At 37.6% G+C, this 21,141-nt stretch overlaps 1 protein-coding gene across 1 annotated transcript in view; it reads right to left on the reverse strand.

Moving 5' to 3' along the window:
• The window catches only part of Iqcm (IQ motif containing M), a 237,052-nt gene that overhangs the window by 92,449 nt on the left and 123,462 nt on the right, over positions 1-21,141 (reverse strand). The window contains 1 exon segment of the mRNA XM_074042812.1: positions 4,062-4,260. Within this exon segment, the coding sequence (XP_073898913.1) occupies positions 4,062-4,260 (199 nt within the window).

The following is a 21,141-nucleotide window of genomic DNA, read 5'->3' on the forward strand; positions in this document are numbered from 1 at the left end:
GTTAGTATCAGTAATAATGGTTCTTAGTGGGTGGTGGTAGGGTACACAGAGGACACCCATGGTAAAGGGACTGCATCAAAACATTTACAAACAAATTTTCAAATTTCACATACTCTAGTCCCAAAGTGTTATTATACATCCTCCACTCTGTTGAAAATAATTTATTACAAAACGTTGTTTAGGCTCCTTATCAGTTCAGGAATGTTCTAGACCTCTTTCTAAATTTCTTTAACTCATTTGCATTTCCCACTAGACTATGTGTTCTGAGGTCATATACCAGGAAATAAGTTGTAGCCAGTATATAGTAACTGTCATCAAATTTTTTTATTCATTTATTCACATGTGCATACATTGTTTGGAGTCATTTCTCTCCCCCACCCCACTCCCACCCACCCCTCCTCGCTTCCAGGCAGAACCTGTTCTGCCTTTATCTCTAATTTTTATCATCAAATATTAAAAAATATATATTGAATAAGTGAACCAGACACCTAGAAGCCAACACATTCATGAAACAAAACTGTTTTTACAAGGTCACTTGTGTCATGGGGCCTGTGAATAGGCTTGAGAATTTTGTTATTGCTTCTGTTTTTATTTTCTTAAAGATAATGGAGGTAATCCATATATTATCAATTTTTCAAAAGATTCTGTAACCACAAAAATCTAAAAGACCTATGCTATGGTATCCTTAAAAATCAGAAGTTCTAGTATCACTACAGATTCATTTACTCAGCAAATATTATTCAAAGTCAATTTCAAACACTTTTCTTACTACAATCAGCTACTTAAACGTCTTAGAATTTCAGTACCTTTGGCCAACAGCAACTGAATATATCATCTTAAGACTGAAATTTTAATTATATATACTCAAATTAAAAAACAGAAATTAAGCCAGGCTCTGGTGGTTCACGCCTGTAATTCTAGCTACTCAGAAGGCAAAATTAGGAGGAACTCAGTTTGAAGCCAGCCCAGTCAAACAGTTCAGGAGACCCTATCTCAAAAAAAACCCATCACAAAAAAGGGCTGGTGGAGAGGCTCAAGGTGTAAGCTCTGAGTTCAAGCCCCACTACCACAAAAAAACATGAAATTAAGTAAAATCTTAGAGGCATTACATTGAGGAAGTTATTTTTGTGTCTTTATGATTTTTATGATCACTATTACTTATACTAAAACACATACTAACAACACAGAAATTTTTAAAACAAAACAAACATTTTGAATGGTAAAAGTTATGCTGAGAGTTAAATGTAGCAGTTTCCATGGTCTCCTGATGTATGACTAGTAAAATAATTCAATACTGCTTGATTATTTCCAAATAAACCCAAACAGAGCATTCACATGAAACAGTGGAAATTGTGCAGTCCTTTGAGTACTCTTAAAGTGACATCATAGCAGACACAGTCCACAATAAAAAGCTCTGCAGGGGCAGCCAAGCAATATGACTTTGGAAGTCTCCCAGCGGAGGGATCGCCACTGTGGTGACAATTATCCAGTGATCTGCTGTGCAGTCTCTAGAGCAGAAAGCCTATCAAGAATTCCCCCAACAGCAACCCTTCACACAGGCACAGTCTTGGGAACATTATTTATTGCATTGCAGGCCTTCCCCTCTAGCATCTTGACAATATCAAAACAACTTTAACCATATCAACAAAGCAGCCATCCAACAAACAGAGCACCATATCAATGATGGAATAAAAAAAATCAATGATCATAACAAATTTTATAACCAAATAAAAGTCAACAATTTAGTTCATATTGGCTCTGATCCTCTAAAAGTACCTTCCATTCCTTCTATCTCAAATTCTCCCTACACATATAAATTTAATATTTGCTGTATCAGTCTCTCCCTTTCAGCCTCATCTTGGGCCCATTCTTCTATCTAAGCTTTCTAGACCCATTTTTTTTTGTCCCAACAGTAATGAATGACTACAGTTCTCTCTGATAATAGCAATACTATAATGAAATTATATAGCCTATTAGCAGAAAATTCAAGATATATTAGCGTGCCATAATAAACTTCTACAGTTACATCTTGCTGAATTAATTCATTCATTCCACAGGTATTTGTTGAGCGCTAGTGTATACTTTTAAAAAGAGTAGCAAAAAGGCAGACCCTTATTTCAGAGTGCTTACAATCCACTTAGCAAAGTAAAGAATACAAGCACACACTAACAAGAACATAAACAAGAAAAATTAGGCAGTAAGTGCATAGTTAACATTATATACCAAGACAGTATGTGGTGATATGAACACAAAAATAAAGTGTACAATATCCTACATATTATTCTGTCCATGACAACGTAAACAGAAGACTCCAATGTGGAGCACTGAGCACAATAATGACCACAAGAAGGCAGATATTGACTCTGCTGGATGGACCAGGGAGAGTGCTTATGTGTATATACTTCAGGATGATCTTGAAAGTGATTTGGAGTTTACAAGAAGGTGAGAGGAAGAGTAGTCCAGGCTAAGGTAACAATAAAAACTGGAAGATAACAGGCTACAGCCAGGATTTAGAATTTGCTAATACATAGGGAAATACTTGAAGAAGTACCATGTGATGAAGGTGAACAGAAGACAAGAGCCCAAACAGGGGTCAAATGTGTTATGCTAGAAAGTTCACACCTTATCCTACAATCCACCTAAGGCCATCAAAAGATCTAAACACTGGAAATTGGTAATAAGAGTGCAAATTTTAAAATACGGCATGTTGTAGATTACATGAGAAAAAGCCCGTAACAAGGAGATCGATTGGGATGATACTGCTCTTCCCCATTTGAGAACAGATAAACAGAAGCTCTGGAAAGCAGCACAGAGAAGAAATGAGCATAGGAAGCAAGGTTACAACCAATTGGATAGGGGAATAAATAAGCTGAAGGAACTGAAGAAAATTCCAGCTTATGTCTATGAACACGAGCAGTGGATTATATCGATATAGGTAATATCAGAGAGGAAGTGCTTTGGGGAGTAAGAAAATGAGTTGATTTAAGGTTATGTGGAGTGTGCCTTAACTGTGGACATTTCAAGTGGGATATTTAATACCTGGGCATAGCGCTACAAAAAAAAGTCTAGGATATGGCCCAGATTCAATGCTAAAGTAGGCCAAGTAGGTGAGATGATATGAAGAATAACATAGTCTTTGAAGTCAAACAGACTTGGATTTGAATTCCAGCTTTATCATTTGCTTTGAGCAAATGACCTTACTTCCATGATCTTTAATTTCTTCACCTATAAATCTGATGCAGCAGCTACCTGACAGAATTACTAGCAGATTAAATATGTATTAAGTATATATTTTGCCAGTTTCACATGCATTGCCATACTTAATCATCAGAACTACATATATAATTATAAACTTATACCAAGAGATAAGTAGATGGATTACCTCTAACAGCATCACTGTGTTCCTACATAAATGTGTTCAGGGTGCCCCCTGCAAGTCCATTTTGGAGGACCAAAAGAGCAAGAAATTAAGGTAAGTACTTCTGATCTAGTTTCCTCTTTATAGTTATTTTCCAATTTTTAGCCCTCAAAGGGAGGATATTTTTAATTTTCTTAAAGATTTGCCAAAATCCATCCTCTCAGGTTCTTCTGCATTTGCCCAGCCAAAATGAGTTCTCTTGATTTACTCTCAAAGACACAATTGCTGCTTATAAAAGCTGCCCAGGTATTGTGTAGAAGCTGACTGGCACATAGTTCTTTTTAAATGAATCATTTTATACACTGCAAGAGTACCCAGGAGGGTGGAAGGTGGAAGAAAATTGCTGTAAAGACAGTATAAATAGATAGCAAAAAGAAACAACTGTAGTGCAAAGACAGATTAGTCCCTAACTGTTGAGCTAAGGATAAACCAGGCTTTTTGTTCAGTATCCAACTTAGCACCATCTAAAACTGTCATCAGAGCAGATCATTCATAACATTTTCTTAATCAAAAGTACGCAGACACTACTTTATGTAGAAAAATCACAGACCTATTGAACAAGTGACTATTAAAAACTCTACTTAATTGAATCCACACAAGAAATTTGAAACGCATTACAGTATCTAATACATTTTAATCTTACCTTGGTCTTTATTCGTTGAAATCTTCTGCGTTCAAGCCATCCCCTGACATGTGCCTGCAGAGTGATGATCGCTTTAACTGTTTTTTTGGTAATTTTTAATTTGCTTCTTTCTCTGAACACTTGGAAGATTTCTATGTGTGGTCCAATTCTTTTAACTTTGTCATCCAATTTATCACCTTTACCTATAATTTTTTTTCTCCTAAAAATAAAATAAAACAATTTCTTAGAGATGATATGAAAAATAAATCCTTCTACAGCCTTAACTTCTTTCAATAATGATTGTATCGAAATAGGAAATGTGGTATGATTTGTGAGAAAGTTACTCCAGAGGCACCTGCACACCCATGTTTATTGCAGCACTATTCACAATAGCCAAGTTATGGAAACAGCCAAGATGCCCCACTACTGATGAATGGATCAAGAAAATGTGGTACTTGTACACAATGGAATTTTACTCAGCCATGAAGAAAAACAAAATCTTATCATTTGCCGGTAAATGGATGGAACTGGAGAACATCATTCTGAGCTAGGTCAACCAGGCCCAGAAGACCAAAAATCGTATGTTCTCCCTCATATGCGGACTTTAGATCTCGGGCAAATGCAGCAATGTGGTTGGACTTGGATCACAAGAAAAGGGGAGAGCACATACGGGAGATATAGGAATAGGTAGAAAACCCAAAACATGAAAGCGTTTGATGTCCTCACTCCAGAGGAGCTAATACAGAAACCTTAAAACAACAGGTTATCATAAGCAGGGGATCAGGAACCAAGGTAATGATCAGTTAGAGTTAAATCAACATAGGTTGTAACACATGGGTACATGAAAGCAATAGTAGGAATCTTTCTGTATAGCTATCCTTTACTCAACTAGCAAAAATGCTTTATTTTTCTTATTATGCATATGTCCTTTCTTCAACAAAATCAGTGATAAGGGCAGAATGGGACCTGCCTGAAACTGAGGAGGGGAGGGGGCAGGGTGAAGAAATGACCCAAACAATGTATGCACATGTAAATAAATAAAAACAAAAAAAAGAAGAATTCAATACATAATATCACTTGGCCATGTCAATAATGTTCCAAAAAATATGCCAGAATAAATTTACCACGAAGTTAACTTTCTGAACAAAGGAAATCCAACAGAAAGTAAATCTGTCAAAGTTCATTTACAGCTACAGGAAAGAATATGTTCATATAATAGGGCAGGTAAGTCCAAATAATTTTCCTGTCTCTAAAAGCTATTTTAAACCAATAACTACTTTTAAATTATTTAATTATTTGGCACTGATACTATGCTAACTAAACATCTCCTGAAAAGTAATTTTGATCCAAACCTATGCACTACAGGATCAGCAGCTGGGAAGGATCACACTAAAAACCAGGAAAACCTTTCAGGGATGATAAGCATGTGAGAGAGCTGCAGATTTTCTGCCATGAACAGACTGTTACCTTGGTAACTCTGTGCCTATGTTTTTCCCTTCCAATACTTGATGTATTTTTTATACGGTGGTAGTTCTTACAAAGTCTTCTGAAGTCCAAGGTCCAGTTCCCTTGCAATCCCCAGCATATAAAAATGCCTGTACTTCAAAAAGTTAAAAAACCTAAGAATAAGTTTAATGAAGGAGGTGAAAGATCTATACTATGAAAATTGTAAATCACTAAAGAAAAAGATCAATGATGATATTAGATGACAGAAGGATATCTTGTGGCTCATGAATTAGCATAATCAATATTGTGAAAATGGTTATACTACTGAAAACTATATGTTCAATGCAATCCCTATCAAAATGCCAATGACATTCTTCACCAAGATAGAAAAGTCAATCTTAAAGCTCATATGGCCAAAGTTCAGAATAGCCAAAGCAATCCTGAGCCAAAAGAGCAACCACTGGAGGTATCACAATACCTGACTTCAAACTACATTACAGAGCTATAGTAATAATTAAAAAAAACAGTATGGTACTGACACAAAAACAGACATGAAGACCAATGGATGACCCAGATACAAACCCACACAGCTACAGCCATTTGATTTTTGGACAAAGGAGCCCAAAATATGCATTGGAGAAAAGACAGCCTCTTCAACAAACGGTGCTGGGAAAACTGGATATTCACCTGCAGAAGCCTGAAACTAGATCCTAGACTCTTACCTTGTACCAGTATGAATTCAAAGAGGATCAAAGATCTTAATGTAAGATCTAAAGCTGTGAAATCACTCCAGGAAAAAATACAGAATACACTGGGTCATATGGGGACAGGCAAGACTTTATGACTAGAACTCCAGTAGCTCAGCAGTTAAGAGAAAAGGCTGATAACTAAAATGCTTCTACACAGCAAAGGCAACAGACACTAGACTGAAAAGACAGCTTACAGAATGGGAGAAAATCTTTGCCAGCTATACATCTGACAAGGGATTAATAATCAGAATTTATCCAGGAGCAGGTAGCTTAAGCCTGCAATCCTAGCTACTCAGGAGGCAGAGATCAAGAGGATCACAGTTCAAAGCCAGTCCAGGCAAATAGTTCACAAGACCCTATCTCAAAAATCCTTTCACAAAAATAGGGCTTGTGGAGTGGCTCAAGGTGAAGTTCCTGCGTTCAAGCCCCAGTACCACAAAAAACAAAAAAAAAAATTTACAGGGAGTTCAAACAATCTCACCCCACAAAAATCAACAACCCACTGAATAAATGAGCAAATGAACTGTACAGACAAGTCTCAAATGAAGAAATACAAAAAGTACATGAAGAGATGTTCAACATCTTTAGCCAGAAAGAGAATGCAAATCTAAGGGACACTGAAACAGTCCAGATGCTCCACACTGACAAAAGGATTAAGGAAATGTGGCATTTATACACAGCCATGTAGAAGATCTTACTCAGCCATGAAGAAGAATGAAATCTTGTCATTCGCAGGTAAATGGATGGAACTGGAGAACATCATCATAAGTGAAGTTAGCCAGACTCAAAAGGCCAAAAGTCACACACATGTTCTTCTTTATATGTGGAATACAGACCTAATACAAATACAGCAATATTATGAAACACTGGTCACACTAAGGGACGCCACACACAGAAGGGTAGGGAAACTAAGAACTTGAATAGTGTTGATGTACTCTCTATACAAGAATGAATATGGAAATCTGAAACCACCATAAGAAAGGGACTAAGGTAGAATGAAGAAAATTAGAGGAAATAAGCCAGTTGGGGTCATAATACATATATAAATGGAACTATCATAAGGAAACTTCCTGTATAGCTACTTTTATCTCAAACAAGCTAAAATGTCATGGTTTTTGTTTTATCTTCCCTCTTTTTTCTTCTACAAAATCAGAGAACAGGAGGGCCCGGGGTGGGGGGGGAAGGATGGGACTAGTGGGAGGGGGAAGATGATGGGGAAAGGGGGTAGGACGGTAAATACAGTGCAAAAACTGTGTACACATGTACTAAATGCAAAAATGATACCTGTTGAAACTATTCCAGGAATTGGGGGAAGAGAGATGAAGGAGAACAGTAGAGGAGGTGAATTCAATTAAGATATATTTAATACATTGTAAGAACCTATGTAAATGCTACAATGTACTCCCATCCAACAACAATAAAGAAATACATTGCTAATGATAAAAATGATCAATAAAATTTTAAATAAAAAGGACATTGAGATTCTACCTCTCATCAATAATACACACAACAAATGTTGGCAAGAATGTAGGGAAAAAGGAACTCTTAAATATTGTTGATGAGAATTAAAGTAGTACAACCAGCATAGAAAACACTATGTAGGCTCCTCAAAAAAACTAAAACTAGAACTACCATATGATCCAGTGATACCACTCCTGGTGTTTACTGCAGCACTATTCACAATGGCCACACTTTGGAAACAGCCCAGATGCCCCACAACTGATAAAATGAAGAATGGATTAATGGGCTATAAATGTATAGCCCATTTATTCTGCCATAAAGAAGAATGAAATTATATTGTTTGCAGGTAAGTTGATAGAAATGGAGAGCATCATGTTAATCCAAGTATGCCAGACGGAAAAGGTCACAGGTCACATGTTCTACCTCATATGTGGAACCTAGACTTGTAGGATAAATGTACACATGAAGATAGTTAGATAAATAGATATAGATATATTTTGTTTTTTCTTCTAGTCTATTTTGACTTCTGCCCTAAGCAGTTTCTTGAACAAGTCTTACTTTGTTTTGTACAGCTATTTTTTTTTTTTTGCCTCCCTTTGTAACTACGATGTTGAGAGTCTGATTGTGATTATCTGGCCAGCCATCAAGTCTTTGGCAATAAATAGCAGGGAGTTTCAGTTCTCTGTGTACCAATTTTTTCTGTAGCTTGTCTTGAAATAAGAGGCTTCTTCTGATATGCTCTCTACTGTAAGTCATTTGAGCAGAAGTAGAACATCTTTTTGAACACAAGTTTTAGCAGTATTCAGAGATAAATTTCATTGAAAAATTAGAATGCAGATCATCACTACCTCAAGAAATTTTCAACAGCAGAGTTGATTAGAGATTCTTCCTATCAAAGAATCACTACCTGACTCCCCTCATCCGAAGCAGCCATAACTGGCCAGTGACAGTGGCTGAGCCTTAGGTGTACTGTGCTCTGCACTGACTTCTTACCTACAGCTGAAGACATAGAATTGAGGCTGTTAGCTCTCTGTGTCCATGGGGAAAGTAATGAAGCTAGCCTTGTAAATGTTTTCTAACTGTAGCTCTATGCTATTTGGGGCTCATTTTCTCATTCTTCTTGAGAAAACTTTTATGGATTAATTAATCAAAAATACATCACCTTGTGCACTGGAAGGGTGGTTATATTGTTGAACAGAAAAGGCTACCAGAAAAAAGTGACAAAAAGCACTACAGTTTGGGTATTCCCCTAGAATCATTTGCTAGACACATGTTGATGGTAGGTGGAAGAGGAGCATTTGGGAGGTGATTGGGAATAGATAGTCATCAGAGTGGGGTCCCGGTTGGGATCAGTGTCTTTATAGGAAGAAGACAGCCGAGCTGGCATGCTTGTTCTGTTGTTCCATGTGAAAGCAGGCCCTCATCTAATGGTAGCACCAAGTTCTCAGCCATCCCAGCATCTAGAACCATAAGAAGTAAGTTTATCTTCCATAAAAATTATATGGTATGTGACATATAGCAACAGAAAATGGTGTACATGTTTTATCTGTTTTTTAATAATTGGGCTAATTCAAAAAGGAAGTAAAATTTATGTTGTTTGTTTAAATTAAGACTGATTTTGAGCCAGGCACCAGTGGCTCAAGCCTATAATCCTAGCTTCTCAGGTGGCAGAGATCAGGAGGATGGTGGCTCAAGCCAGCTCCAGTCAAATAATTCGAAAGATCCTATCTTAAAAATACCCAATGCAAAAAGGGCTGGTGGAATGGCTCAAGTGGTAGAGTGCCAGCCTAGCAAATGTGAGGCCCTGAGTTCAAACCCCAATACCACAAGATAAAAGTCTGATTTTAAATGGCTTAGAAAAGAGGAAGTTTTGACTTCTAAGAGGATATTTGCTTGGTTCATATAATGATTTTTATAAATAGGCCAGGATATATGAGATAAAGTGTGAATGCAGTCAAAATAGAAATGATGACTGGTGGTTTGTCCAGAGCTATTGTGAAATTTATGGGATTCTAAGATGAAAATGTTTGCTCCTTTCTGTCAAAAGAAATAAGGGGATTCTTAATAGACATAGTCAAATGACTGAAGTCAAAACATGAGGGAAGTTTCACGCTCTAACAACAAGGTGTAAATACTTCTTGAAGAGGTCTGTGATGATGGCTAATCCCCAAAGAACAAAGTAGCACCAGGTGTGGGCCCCACAAACTCTGCTGAACTCCAAAGTCACTGTGAGTAGCAGCATGTCTGTTGGGAGCGGGCGCAGAAAGACAGGACAAAGAATGAGATTACTTATTCTGGTTAAAAGCTATAGTTAACATGAGTGATTGGAACTGAAGTCAATAAAAGAATTATGAAAAATATGGTGTAAATATTATATACTCATGTATGTAAGTGGATAAATGAGACCTGTTGAAACTATTCCAGGAATGGGGGGAGGGAGGATAAAGGAGAATGATGGAGGGGGTAAATTCAACTATGATATATTTTAAGAGCTTTTGTAAATGTCACAATATACCCCCAATACAACCATAATAAAAAATTAAATTAAAAATTTAAGTTTAAAAGAATTATGAAGAAATGCAAACATGTTTACAAAATGATAGGTCTGTTTTTATTAATTTAAAAAAAGAGTTTTATCTTAGTTTCTAAACATAAACGTAAAAACAGTACCTCTCTAGATAACAGGAAGTTAAAGGAAAGAAAACTCCCAAGTGTGGTATAATTTATAGAAGGCTTGATAGAAAGTTTGCTGTGTTTATAAATACTTTGAAAACATGGTATGAAATAAACCAAACATGGACAAAAGTGAATTCTGATGGCTTAATCAGAAAACAGAGAAATGCTCTGAACCCACAACTATAAAATATGGCATGGGCTAGATTAAAAAAAATAGAATTTAAAATCCTGTCTGCTACACTGACAAACTTATTTTTGAGTACACACCCTACTCTTAATTTGACAGACGCAAAAACCATTCTGTGCCTTTGATATGTTTAGCCTAGGTAAGAAAAAGTTCCTTACATCACAAAAACATATCTTACATCAATGATCTTTGTTTTCCTTCTTTGTGATTTTTTTAAAAATTCTATATTCACTGTTTATTTTCTTTTTTATTTATCTTCAATTTTGAACTTTTTTTAATCATTGTACTGGGAGTACACTGAGACATTTACAAAAGTCCTTACAATATATCAGAGTTGAATTCACTCCCTCCATCATCCTTTATCTCCCCTCTCTTTATTTCTGGAATTGTTTCAGCAGGTCTCATTTTTTCATTAACATACATGTATATACAGTATTTGCCCCATATTGTGACTCTTCTTAAAATGTGGGGTAGTACTGGTGTTTGAAACGGGGCTTGTGCTTGCTAGGCAAGCATTCTATCACTTGAGTCCCAGCCCTTCTTGCTTTAGGTTATTTTTTCAGAAAGGGTCTTATCTTTCTGACTGGGCTGGCCTGGGACTGTGATCCTCCTACCTATGCCTCCTGCATAGCTGGGTTTATACATATGAACCACTATGCCCAGCTTGTTTAGTGAGATGGGGTTTCACTAAATTTTTGCCTGGGTTGACCACAAATTATTATATTCCCAATCTCCACCCTCCCTCCCAGATAGCTGGGATTACAGACATGGGCACTCTGCCTGGCTATGACTGATTTCTTACAAAATTTGCCGTCGTTAATTTTTAACATTCCTTGTACCTGTGTTACTTTTTTTATACTCTGAACACACCTGTAACTCTCTGCTCATATGTTGCTTCCTCTAACAATTCTTTCCAATATTGTTTTTCCCAGGGCAAACTCCAAATTTAAAAGGATATTATTATAATGTTTCTTATCTTTTGGGTTTCCCAGATGGCTCTGAAACCATACCAAAGACTTCCTTCTTTACTGTATGAAAGCAGGGGTGCCAGGAAGGATAGGTGAGTTTTTATCATGTTGTTATGCAAATGTTATATCAATGTCACTTAGGAAGGCAAAAGCAGCTCCCATTCTGACCTCTGTGTTGCTTACTTCACACAACGCTGGTACCACTAGCTCAAAAGCCTCCTGGTTCTGACTCAAAATTCTCAGACATCCAATTCCTTTAAACATGACCCAAGTAAGAACACTTTTAGCCAGTTAGAGCCTACTCTATGAAACTTCACCTAACATTTGCTAGCCATCAATGAGAAAAGCCCCTGGATGGCTCAAGCCCCTGCTGTCTCTTACAGCTCTCTGGCCCAGCACCTCCCCAGTTCCAGTGACATCACCTAGGCAGGTAAGACACTCTCTGGTTCCCTCTCCACAGTTGTTTCCTGGCCCTCTGTCTCTTCTGGGTTGTGACTCCACACCACTGGTTGGAAGGTCCTTGCTGTGAGAGGTTCTCTCATGCAAACCAGTCCCCACACCACCCAAACAGAACTTTGTGCGTGTGACTGCTTCATATGGTCACGCCTTCCCCTGAGCAGCTCCAAGGTCCCTAAATTCACCACAATGCTCCCCGTTCCTATCTAACTCAACACTACACTGATGATGTGCTCCAAGATACATGAAGGGTTGAATAATCAAAGAAAATGTCTGCCTCCATAATTGAAATATATAAGTAAAATGTTGTTAATATAAACTTATTGGAAGTATGGTGGTGTGAACTGACTTCATGATCTGAAAGTCAATGCCCATGCATACCACGTCTTTTCAGGGTGATGATGCAGCTCCACCCATTATGATATGGAATCTATTTATCCAGCCCTTGGATCTGCACTGGTCTTGTGAATTGTGTTGCCAACAGAATCCACACGAAGTGATAACAGGCCATTGCCTGTGCCTCAGAGGCCTTATTCAGTTCTGTTCTCTCAGAACCCTTCATCTACATGAGAACAGACCAACAAGACTCCAGAGGAAAAGGAGCTACTGAAAACACAAGTTGTGTAGTTGTGCCCTCTCAGACAAGCGAGCCCAGGTGACACCAGTGGAGCCTGGCCAGATCCTCATAACTGGCTCACGAGGGATAATGAGCAGTTGTTGTTTTAAGTAACTAAGCTTTGTGATGTTATGGTGGCAACAGATAATTAATACATATACTTACATTTAGACTCAAAGGCCAATGCAATAGCTGTCATATTGATCACGATAGCTCTATGATGAATGTGTTTTCTTAAGAATTTACCACAGAAAGAAAAGACTGGGTATGGGTTTATCAATTTAAATAACACCACAACCATGAAACCTGCTAGACTAAGCAAAAGGACTGAAATAGGATTTCAGGACTTTTTTCATTCAGAAACAGTTTCTTAATCCAAGATTAGCAGAATAAGAATGAATTATCTAAAACTGAAAAAACAGATGAATTTATTATCATTTTCTCATAAAAATATGAGAAACACCCTTTCTCAGAATCTATTTAAACATTTCAATTTGTTTCCCTTCACTTGTATGAAGTAAAATGAAAAATTCTTTAAAGATATAGAGGGCCAGGTGTGGTGGTGCATGCCTGTAATTCCAGCCATATGGGAGGTGTAAGTAGGAGGTCAGCCCTGGGGCAGGAGTGGCAGAAGAAGCTCAAGACCCTTTCTGAAAAATAACAAAAGCAAAAAAGGACTGAGGGCATGGCTGTAATGGTAGAACACCTGCCTAGCAAGCACAAGGCCCTGAGTTCAAACTCCAGTAGTACTAACAAAAAAAAGAGAAATTATAAAAAATGGATACAACTAACTTGTCAGTAAGTACTCAAGGAAAGAAATTTTAAATGAACTTTTCATATAGATTACAAATTAATAAATCATGAGAGATAACAGATCAATAGAAATTAAGAATATATGCTGTTTTATCTAGAAAGCGAGTGACTTACTGACTTCATTACGTAAGTAAGTATTCATTAAGTTTGAATAAGAATCAATAAATTTTTGTGTCATGATGTAGTTGAAAAATCTAGTTTGTATCCATTTCCACGCTGAAGATATTATGTTTTAATGTGAGTCATTAAACTAGTTTGTTGGCTCCATTAAGAAATATAGATTTTCTTATTATGTGAAAATGATGCCCACTGAGTCCTTGTAGAGATTCAGCCTAGATCTTTTGCAATGCTTAGGGAACGCCCAGAATTCTACCTCCTGACAAACAAGGCATACTGGGAAGTGTGAGGATATCAAAATAGAATGTGTTGCTTTGAAATGATTCTTGGTCCCTAACCTCAAGAACTGATAGGGACAATAAAGATCTCAGCCATATAAAAATCATTTAAAAAGAATATTACTTTAAGGATTTGGTTGCTGAACAAACCTATGTGGTGAAAGCTGTGCCTTATGAATACATCTTGATCACAAGATAGGACTGAGAGGCAAACCGGCAACTCGTCTTCCTCTACCATGAGGAGGTACACACGCCATAGCTCAAAGCTGGGAGAAGGAGGCACCTGTCACCTTGTGATGATCAAACACAGGCAATTCTGTCTCACACTACTCTCCAAGATGATTACAATCTTAAACTCTTCTGTAAATTATTACTGAACAATAACAATTACTTTAAGCTCTCACAGCACTGATTTTTGATAAGGCTGGATGGAAAGGCAAACTTTATAGTCATTTAGCTGTTGTACATCTAACAACCAAGAATAGTATACACACAAGCAAAAGAAATTAGGTCCTGTCATATTACCTAATATTTATACTCGTTTCCTGGATAAAAAATCTACCATTGTTTTACTTCTTATAGTTTCTAACATCCAAACCTGTCTTCATAAAAGTATCTTTCATCCCATTTCAATGTCTCTAACTCTATGAAAAGATATCACATCCTTATAAAAAATCAATATCCCATATTTTATCTTCATTGTGGTTCCTGATTTTGGAATAATAATGCCAAGCTTGGTTTAACGATAATCACACAACCAGGGTGCCTTAAAGGCACACCACATTCTCAAATAGAATTTGATTGTGATTAATTAAAACATAAACTAGAGCCTTTAAAAATTAATTAGAAATATACAAGGAAAATGTTCCAACAATAATTCTAAGTTAAAATAGAAATAATAAGGCACCATTTTTCACTTTCAAAATTAAAAGGAAAATAATATAAAACTAGCCAATTCCACAAAAGGTTCTGCTGAAGATGCTCTTCCAACATTCTTCACTGCATAATCTATTTGCAAAAGTGATGTGGCAATCTAAAACAAAGTATCCTTTCCTTTCTAGGAGTTATGGGAAAAGACACATTTATGAAAATACCCATCATAGGTTTACTTATGATGTAGAAACTTAGAAACAAATATCTAAGTAAACTGTGTTAGATCCAATCAATAAATTATTATTAAGTCATAAAACTGATGAAAATATGTAATAATTTGAGAAATGGCTTATAATTTCAAAACATTAAAGGAAAAGAGATATCAAATTGCATATATCGCATGATTGTAACTTTTTTCAAGTTGTTCAGTAAGGGTAGGAAGAAGCATGTTAAAATATTGTTGTTGTAGTAACACAGTGTTTCTAAACCAAGGGTGAATGGAAATCATTCTACCATATTTTTCCAGAAACACCTACTCAGGACATGTCTCCATAGATTCTAACTTACTGACTCCTCCAGTCAAACTGATCCAAACCCTTGGCTAACACTAGGTTATAAAGAAAACATTAGGCTGTAAATACAAATGCTGATTTGTTTCTCATTTTGTAACTCTGTTCAGATTTTTGCCAGCATGTACCATGAAATGTAAAAGTATAATAATTAGTTCCATGGACAATTGTAGTAGCAATAGTAGTGACATTTTATTAAATGTTAACTTGAGAATTTCCCCTTTAACCTTCAAAAATGGTTTCATTGGGTAAATGTTACTATTCTAATTTTATGACTGAGAAAACTGGTATTGAGAGAAATCAAGTTACTTCCTAAGATCTTGAAGACAGAATCCAAAGCCCTCCAGATCTTGTGGGGTTATAATCAAAGGAGGATAAAATTATGTCCTGGTTACAGGAAGGGTGATATTGGCAATGCCCAGTCCTCACTACCGGAGGTGACTCAGATGATGGGCTTCGGGTTGTCGTTCACTCCCTTGTTTCAGCAGTACTTAAAAGATGCTGCCATATCACACCTACACACCTGATACAGAAGTGTTGGACTTACACAGGGTCCAAGAATGAGGAGTAGGTGAAATTTGAGACATGTGTCGTTTCTGTCAGGGATAAGGACACCAAGTGACCTCCTCTGCATTAGAGAATCAGTAGAAACTAGCCTTGACTTAAATGTAATTTTTAAAGTAATCTTCCTTCACCATGTGTTCACACAATTCTGATATAGAGAGAATTGTCATTTTTGCAGATCCTTAGCTACAAAAGAATTTCTATAAAACTTTCAGAAAATCGTTATGAGAGTAAAAATGTGAATCATTAGAGGCTAGATATAAAACCATTTTTCATGATAGGAGGGACCACCCTCTTTGTCCTGATGCCACCTTCATCTCAAGTCATTATAAGAAAGTTGAAAGACCATGGCCGTAAGGCTATATTGACTTTTTTCACTTGAAGTTTGACAAATCTATGATCAAAGTATCAAATTAAATGGCTTTCAGAGAGAGAAGAAATCATTAAGTAATATTACATGTGAGGAAAGATACACGAAGTTAATTAGTAAGTTAATCACGTCTGAACATTAGACCCTGAGCCTGGCAAACATTTGAATCGGGAATTTCCTTTCAACTACTAATGCTTATATGATAATATACATTAAACACTAAAGCAGTTTTGGAGTTTGGTTCAGATATTGCTACTAATTAGTTTTGGCTGATATTGAAGTATTTTGTATGCTCCATTTATAAAAGCACTGTTAGTCCATCTGTTCATAGGTTGAAAGTGATTAAAGGATACTTATTTTGGATGCTGTAAAAGCCAAACACTTTTTAAGCTGCAAATATGTGACAAAACCAGTTCAGATTGCCAAGTTCAGAGATATATTAAAGGAGATTTGTACTATTTCCCTCCCCCAAATCTTCTTCCAACCTGCATTACGGAAAAGTAAATATCACCACTTTGCTGATTAGACTGGCACGCCTGCTTTGTCCAAGTGCCTTGCAATTTAGTTTTAATTTATGCAATTTCATCTGATTTGGATCTTCTGCTACCAAGCTGGTTGAGGGCTTTGGTCTCCTGCACACAGCCTTGAGGAAGAAACATGCAGTGCCCTCGTGCTTTAAATGTGGGATTTCAAAGCAATATGGATAATGAGGGAGACTAGTTTGTGGCTACTTTCGTGCCCTAAAATTCAGTCTATTTAGTTTGAAAACAGTACATTAAATTCAGCGTGGGTGATAGAGATTTTCAAGGAAAGGAATCTACTCTATTTTCACAAAATTCAACGTTTATATGTTATTTTACTCGTGCATTCCCAAATCTTCCCAAAGATTTTTTACACTAGCAAAACCTGCTCATTTGAAAAATCAGAGCAGGCTTCCTGGGACTTTTCTAAAATAAGACACAATCCTCCTGAAGTGGAAGATAACGCCACTTCACTTCAGGCAAAATTGTAAAAACGTTTAAATATCTGAATGAGATGTCTTTTCTCTCATTTTGCATGCCGATCGTTACTCATAAAGCTGGCCTAGGCCCCAACCTCAAAAAAGAAAAAAAAAGTACCATCCTATTTTCTGCTGCTCTTAGGTCCACAGCAATGTGCTTAACTAGATCACACTAAGGACTGTTGCCTGATATTCTCCTGACGTCTCCAAGAGTATCTGAATTTCTGGATAAGGTACTTTTTTTTTTTTTTTTTTTTTTACCTAAATGGATCCCTAGTTAGAGCATTTCAGGCAGCAAAATGTTTAAGGCAATCAATATGAGAGAAAATCAGATGTGGGGGGAGGGGCAGCCCATTATTATCACATTTAAGGAAAGACGGAGTTTATGGTTATTACTGCTGCTCAGTTTCAATTTCCCAACAGCTTTTCCTCAAAACACAATAGCGATTTTTAAATTCCAAATGCTATTCAAAATGTAATTGTTTCTTCTCTCTTAGCATAGATAAACATTCTGGAGGAGCATCACTTATGAGTTAAAGTAAAATGATCATTTCGCACAAGACAGAGGCAAAGCCAGGAAAGAAACAGTTTCCTCCCTTTTTTGCATCTGTGGGGTTTGAACTCTCAGGGCCACAAGCTTGCAAGGCAGGTGCTCTACCACTTGAGTCACTCCACCAGCCCTGTTCTCATTCATCTTGACTTGATTGTGACTTTGTGATCAAGGTAATCTATTGAAGCACTTTCTGAGAATGCTCTTTAGCCCGACATCTGAAAAGCCGTTTTATTGTACCTATAGGTTTACTTATAGGCACTCAAGAAAATTCCTTGAAGACCACTGAGATGACTAGACTTTATGCCAAAGGTGAAATAGGACCTGATTTCTCAGGGGCACAGTGACCAAGGTGCCAATTTTTTTCACAAGCTTATCGGTGGAATGGGAACTTGATGAATTGCTCTCCTCTTCTACCTGGGTAGAGTAGTTTATTTCTCATGGGGGAACCTTCTGACCCCAGTCTAAACTTTAGTCAGTCATGGCGGGAAACTGGCTCTATACACTTTCATTCATCTCTCTGATCTCCACTCAAAAAGGGTGGAATTAATGAAGATTTGGTGCCCGTTACTGACTCCCTGTCCTTACAATAGGGACTAGAGTTACAGGGCTCCAGATAACAAAACAAATCCCCATAATAATTAAGTTGATTCTAAAAATAATTTCTGGTAACATATCTCATATTTTGTTCCCAAACACATAAGTGTTCTAGAGACTGTCATTTCCAGTTGATCAAGGACCACACACAGTGACGGTCTGACAGCAGAAGGCCCAACTTACCAGAAAGGCAGGAAAAATGGGGACAGTGAGAGCAGTACCATCACCGGTGTACAGAGATGTGGGATTTTCTGTCCCCTTCCCTTGTACTCCTGCCTCCCTACCAACCTTCTTGAGTTCCTCCAAGAAAAAGTGATTGTGGATCTGGTTTTCCCTGCTGGACACATTTATCCTCATTGTGTTATTGGGAAGGTCACGTGTTCTAAAGATTTGAACTTTGTGTTGTGCTCTTCCTCTCATTTCTGCGGGCCTTTTCATGATGCCTACAGGGCTTCCCCTTACACAGACCCTACCATCCCCCTTCCCAGCTACGCATCGCAGGTACTCAGTTGCTTCCTTACTGCTTGCTTTAACCCTTCAGCAGGCACTAATGGAGTTACATCTGCCATACACATGGAGGAGGACACAGACTCAAGACATTTTGTGTGTGTGCATGTGTGTGTATATGATACTGAGTTTTGAACTCAGGGCCTCATACTTGCTAAGCAAGCGTTCAAACACTTCAGCCATTCCCCAGCCCTTTTTGCTTTAGTGATTTTTCAGACGGAGCCTTGCAATTTTGCCAAGGACGTGCCTCACACCATAATCCTACTACCTGTACCTCTTGCATAGGTGGGATTATAATGTAACCACCACACCTGGCTTATTGTTTGAGATGGAGTCTTTTTAACTTTTTCTGTCCTGGCTTTCCTGGAACCATGATCTTCCTGATTTCTACCTCTTGAGTAGCTGGGATTACGGATATACGAGGCCAATCCCAGCCCTCAAGACTTCTTTAGCAGCTAAGCCATCTCTATTCCAGGGGAAAACATAGATGTCCCTATTCAGGTGTAGCTAAAACCAGTAGGTTCTAAGTCAGTTGTAACAAAGGCCCAGCTATCCAGACCTGGTTACTTTGTATCCTGTTTGTCCCACCTACCAGTGTAATGCTTTTTCCCCATCTAATCAGGCTAGACTTGGCAAGGAGATGGTACTGACATGCTGACCTCTGGTGACTCTCACCAGTGTAGAGTAGAGCTCTGGCCACATTCAGAGCTTAAAAATACTCATGGTCCATTGCTGGAGCCTGCTCCTGCTTGCATGTACAGCTCTCTTGAGCAGAAGAATCCTTGTATGAAAAGGGAAGAACTAGAAGGGAAACACCAAAGTTTACAATTGACAATTTCTGAAAGTTCAAGTCTAGGGGATGGCTCAAGTGGTAGACTGCTTGGCTAGCAAGCACAAGGTCTTGAATTCAAACTACAGGGGAGAGAGAGAGAGAGAGAGCTCAAAATTTTTGGAAATAATAATAATAAACAAGAGATCAGTAATTCCTGAAGTTATCAAAACAAGTAGACATTCTGAAGGTCAGAGAAGCAGAAATAAGGATCAGGTCACCCCAAACACCAGAAAATGATCTCAGGAGAAAAAAAAGCGTATTTCCCTAAACTTCGCAACTATTACTGTTCTGCTGTGCTACTGAGAAGCAATCCTGGTAAGGCAGGCCTAGAAAACTGAAGATGCAGCTAAAAACAACACTTGACTTGGAAGTGAGTAGAGTTGGAAGATGGAATTTTTCTAGGAGATGAGGCTCTCTGGTAGCTATTTTCCAATGCTTCATCTTATCATAAGCTTATTTATGATGCTGGGTATCATCAAAGTCACTTACTCTAGCTCTGTCTACTAACTAGATAGACAGTCATAACAGAAAGCAAGTAAATCACACTCAGAATTGAGAGTCGGATGAGGTGAGGGATATTAAATATTGGACATGGTATATCCTCTAGCTTGCTACTCACAGAGTGGTCTGAGGACCAGTAGTGAGCATCCCCAGGAAGTTTACAGAAATGCAATATTGCAGGCCAATGTAATATTTCTACTAAGATGTTCAAGGAGAATGACTACCAGCCTGAAAAGGATAGAACAAAGACTAGAGAGATGAATAACCACCTCAAGCCATGGAAGGATCTCATCAATGAAACTGAAACATCCCTTAATCAGCCACATTTTTCTGGACTCAAGAAGTAATTTTCCATATTCATCTGTTGATCTTCCATCTTTGAGAAGGTAGAGAATGAATGTGATGGGAGAATTCCAAACTATGAAAAATGTCCTCACTTTCAAAAAAGAAGAAACACAAAATTTGCAAGATATGATCCTGTCAGTTATATCAGCATCTATCATCATCAGATAGATGGTGGTGAGGATTTATAGACTGAAGAAGTAGTACCAAAATTAGAATGTACACAAAAAGAATAAGCCATGCCATCCTAAGTTCATTTCCTTTATTTTATTTTAATTATCAATTTGTTTGTTTTTACTAGCTCGCTGTATGAGGGAATGGGTTCTGATGTGTGTGAATTTCAATGTGATTTTCCAGGTTCTCATAAAATCTCTGGAAACAAGATGGGGAAATATGGGCTGTTTGGCTGGTGTTGTGTCACTGTATGGGCAGTATGGTTACTAACTGACAGAAGGCATATGGTAGAGAAGGCTGGGAAAGGAGGAAACACAGTTATTTCAATGTTGAGAGCCGCTTATGGGGTGTTCCAATGAAGAAAGCCAGGAAGAAGTTTCTACTTTCTAGTTTAGGTAAGAACTATGCATGGCTGGAAGAGAAAGAAAATCCATTATGACTGCAGAGAAAAGATC

The sequence above is a fragment of the Castor canadensis genome, chromosome 9, assembly GCF_047511655.1.
Source record: "Castor canadensis chromosome 9, mCasCan1.hap1v2, whole genome shotgun sequence".
Classification (NCBI taxonomy): Eukaryota; Metazoa; Chordata; class Mammalia; order Rodentia; family Castoridae; genus Castor; species Castor canadensis.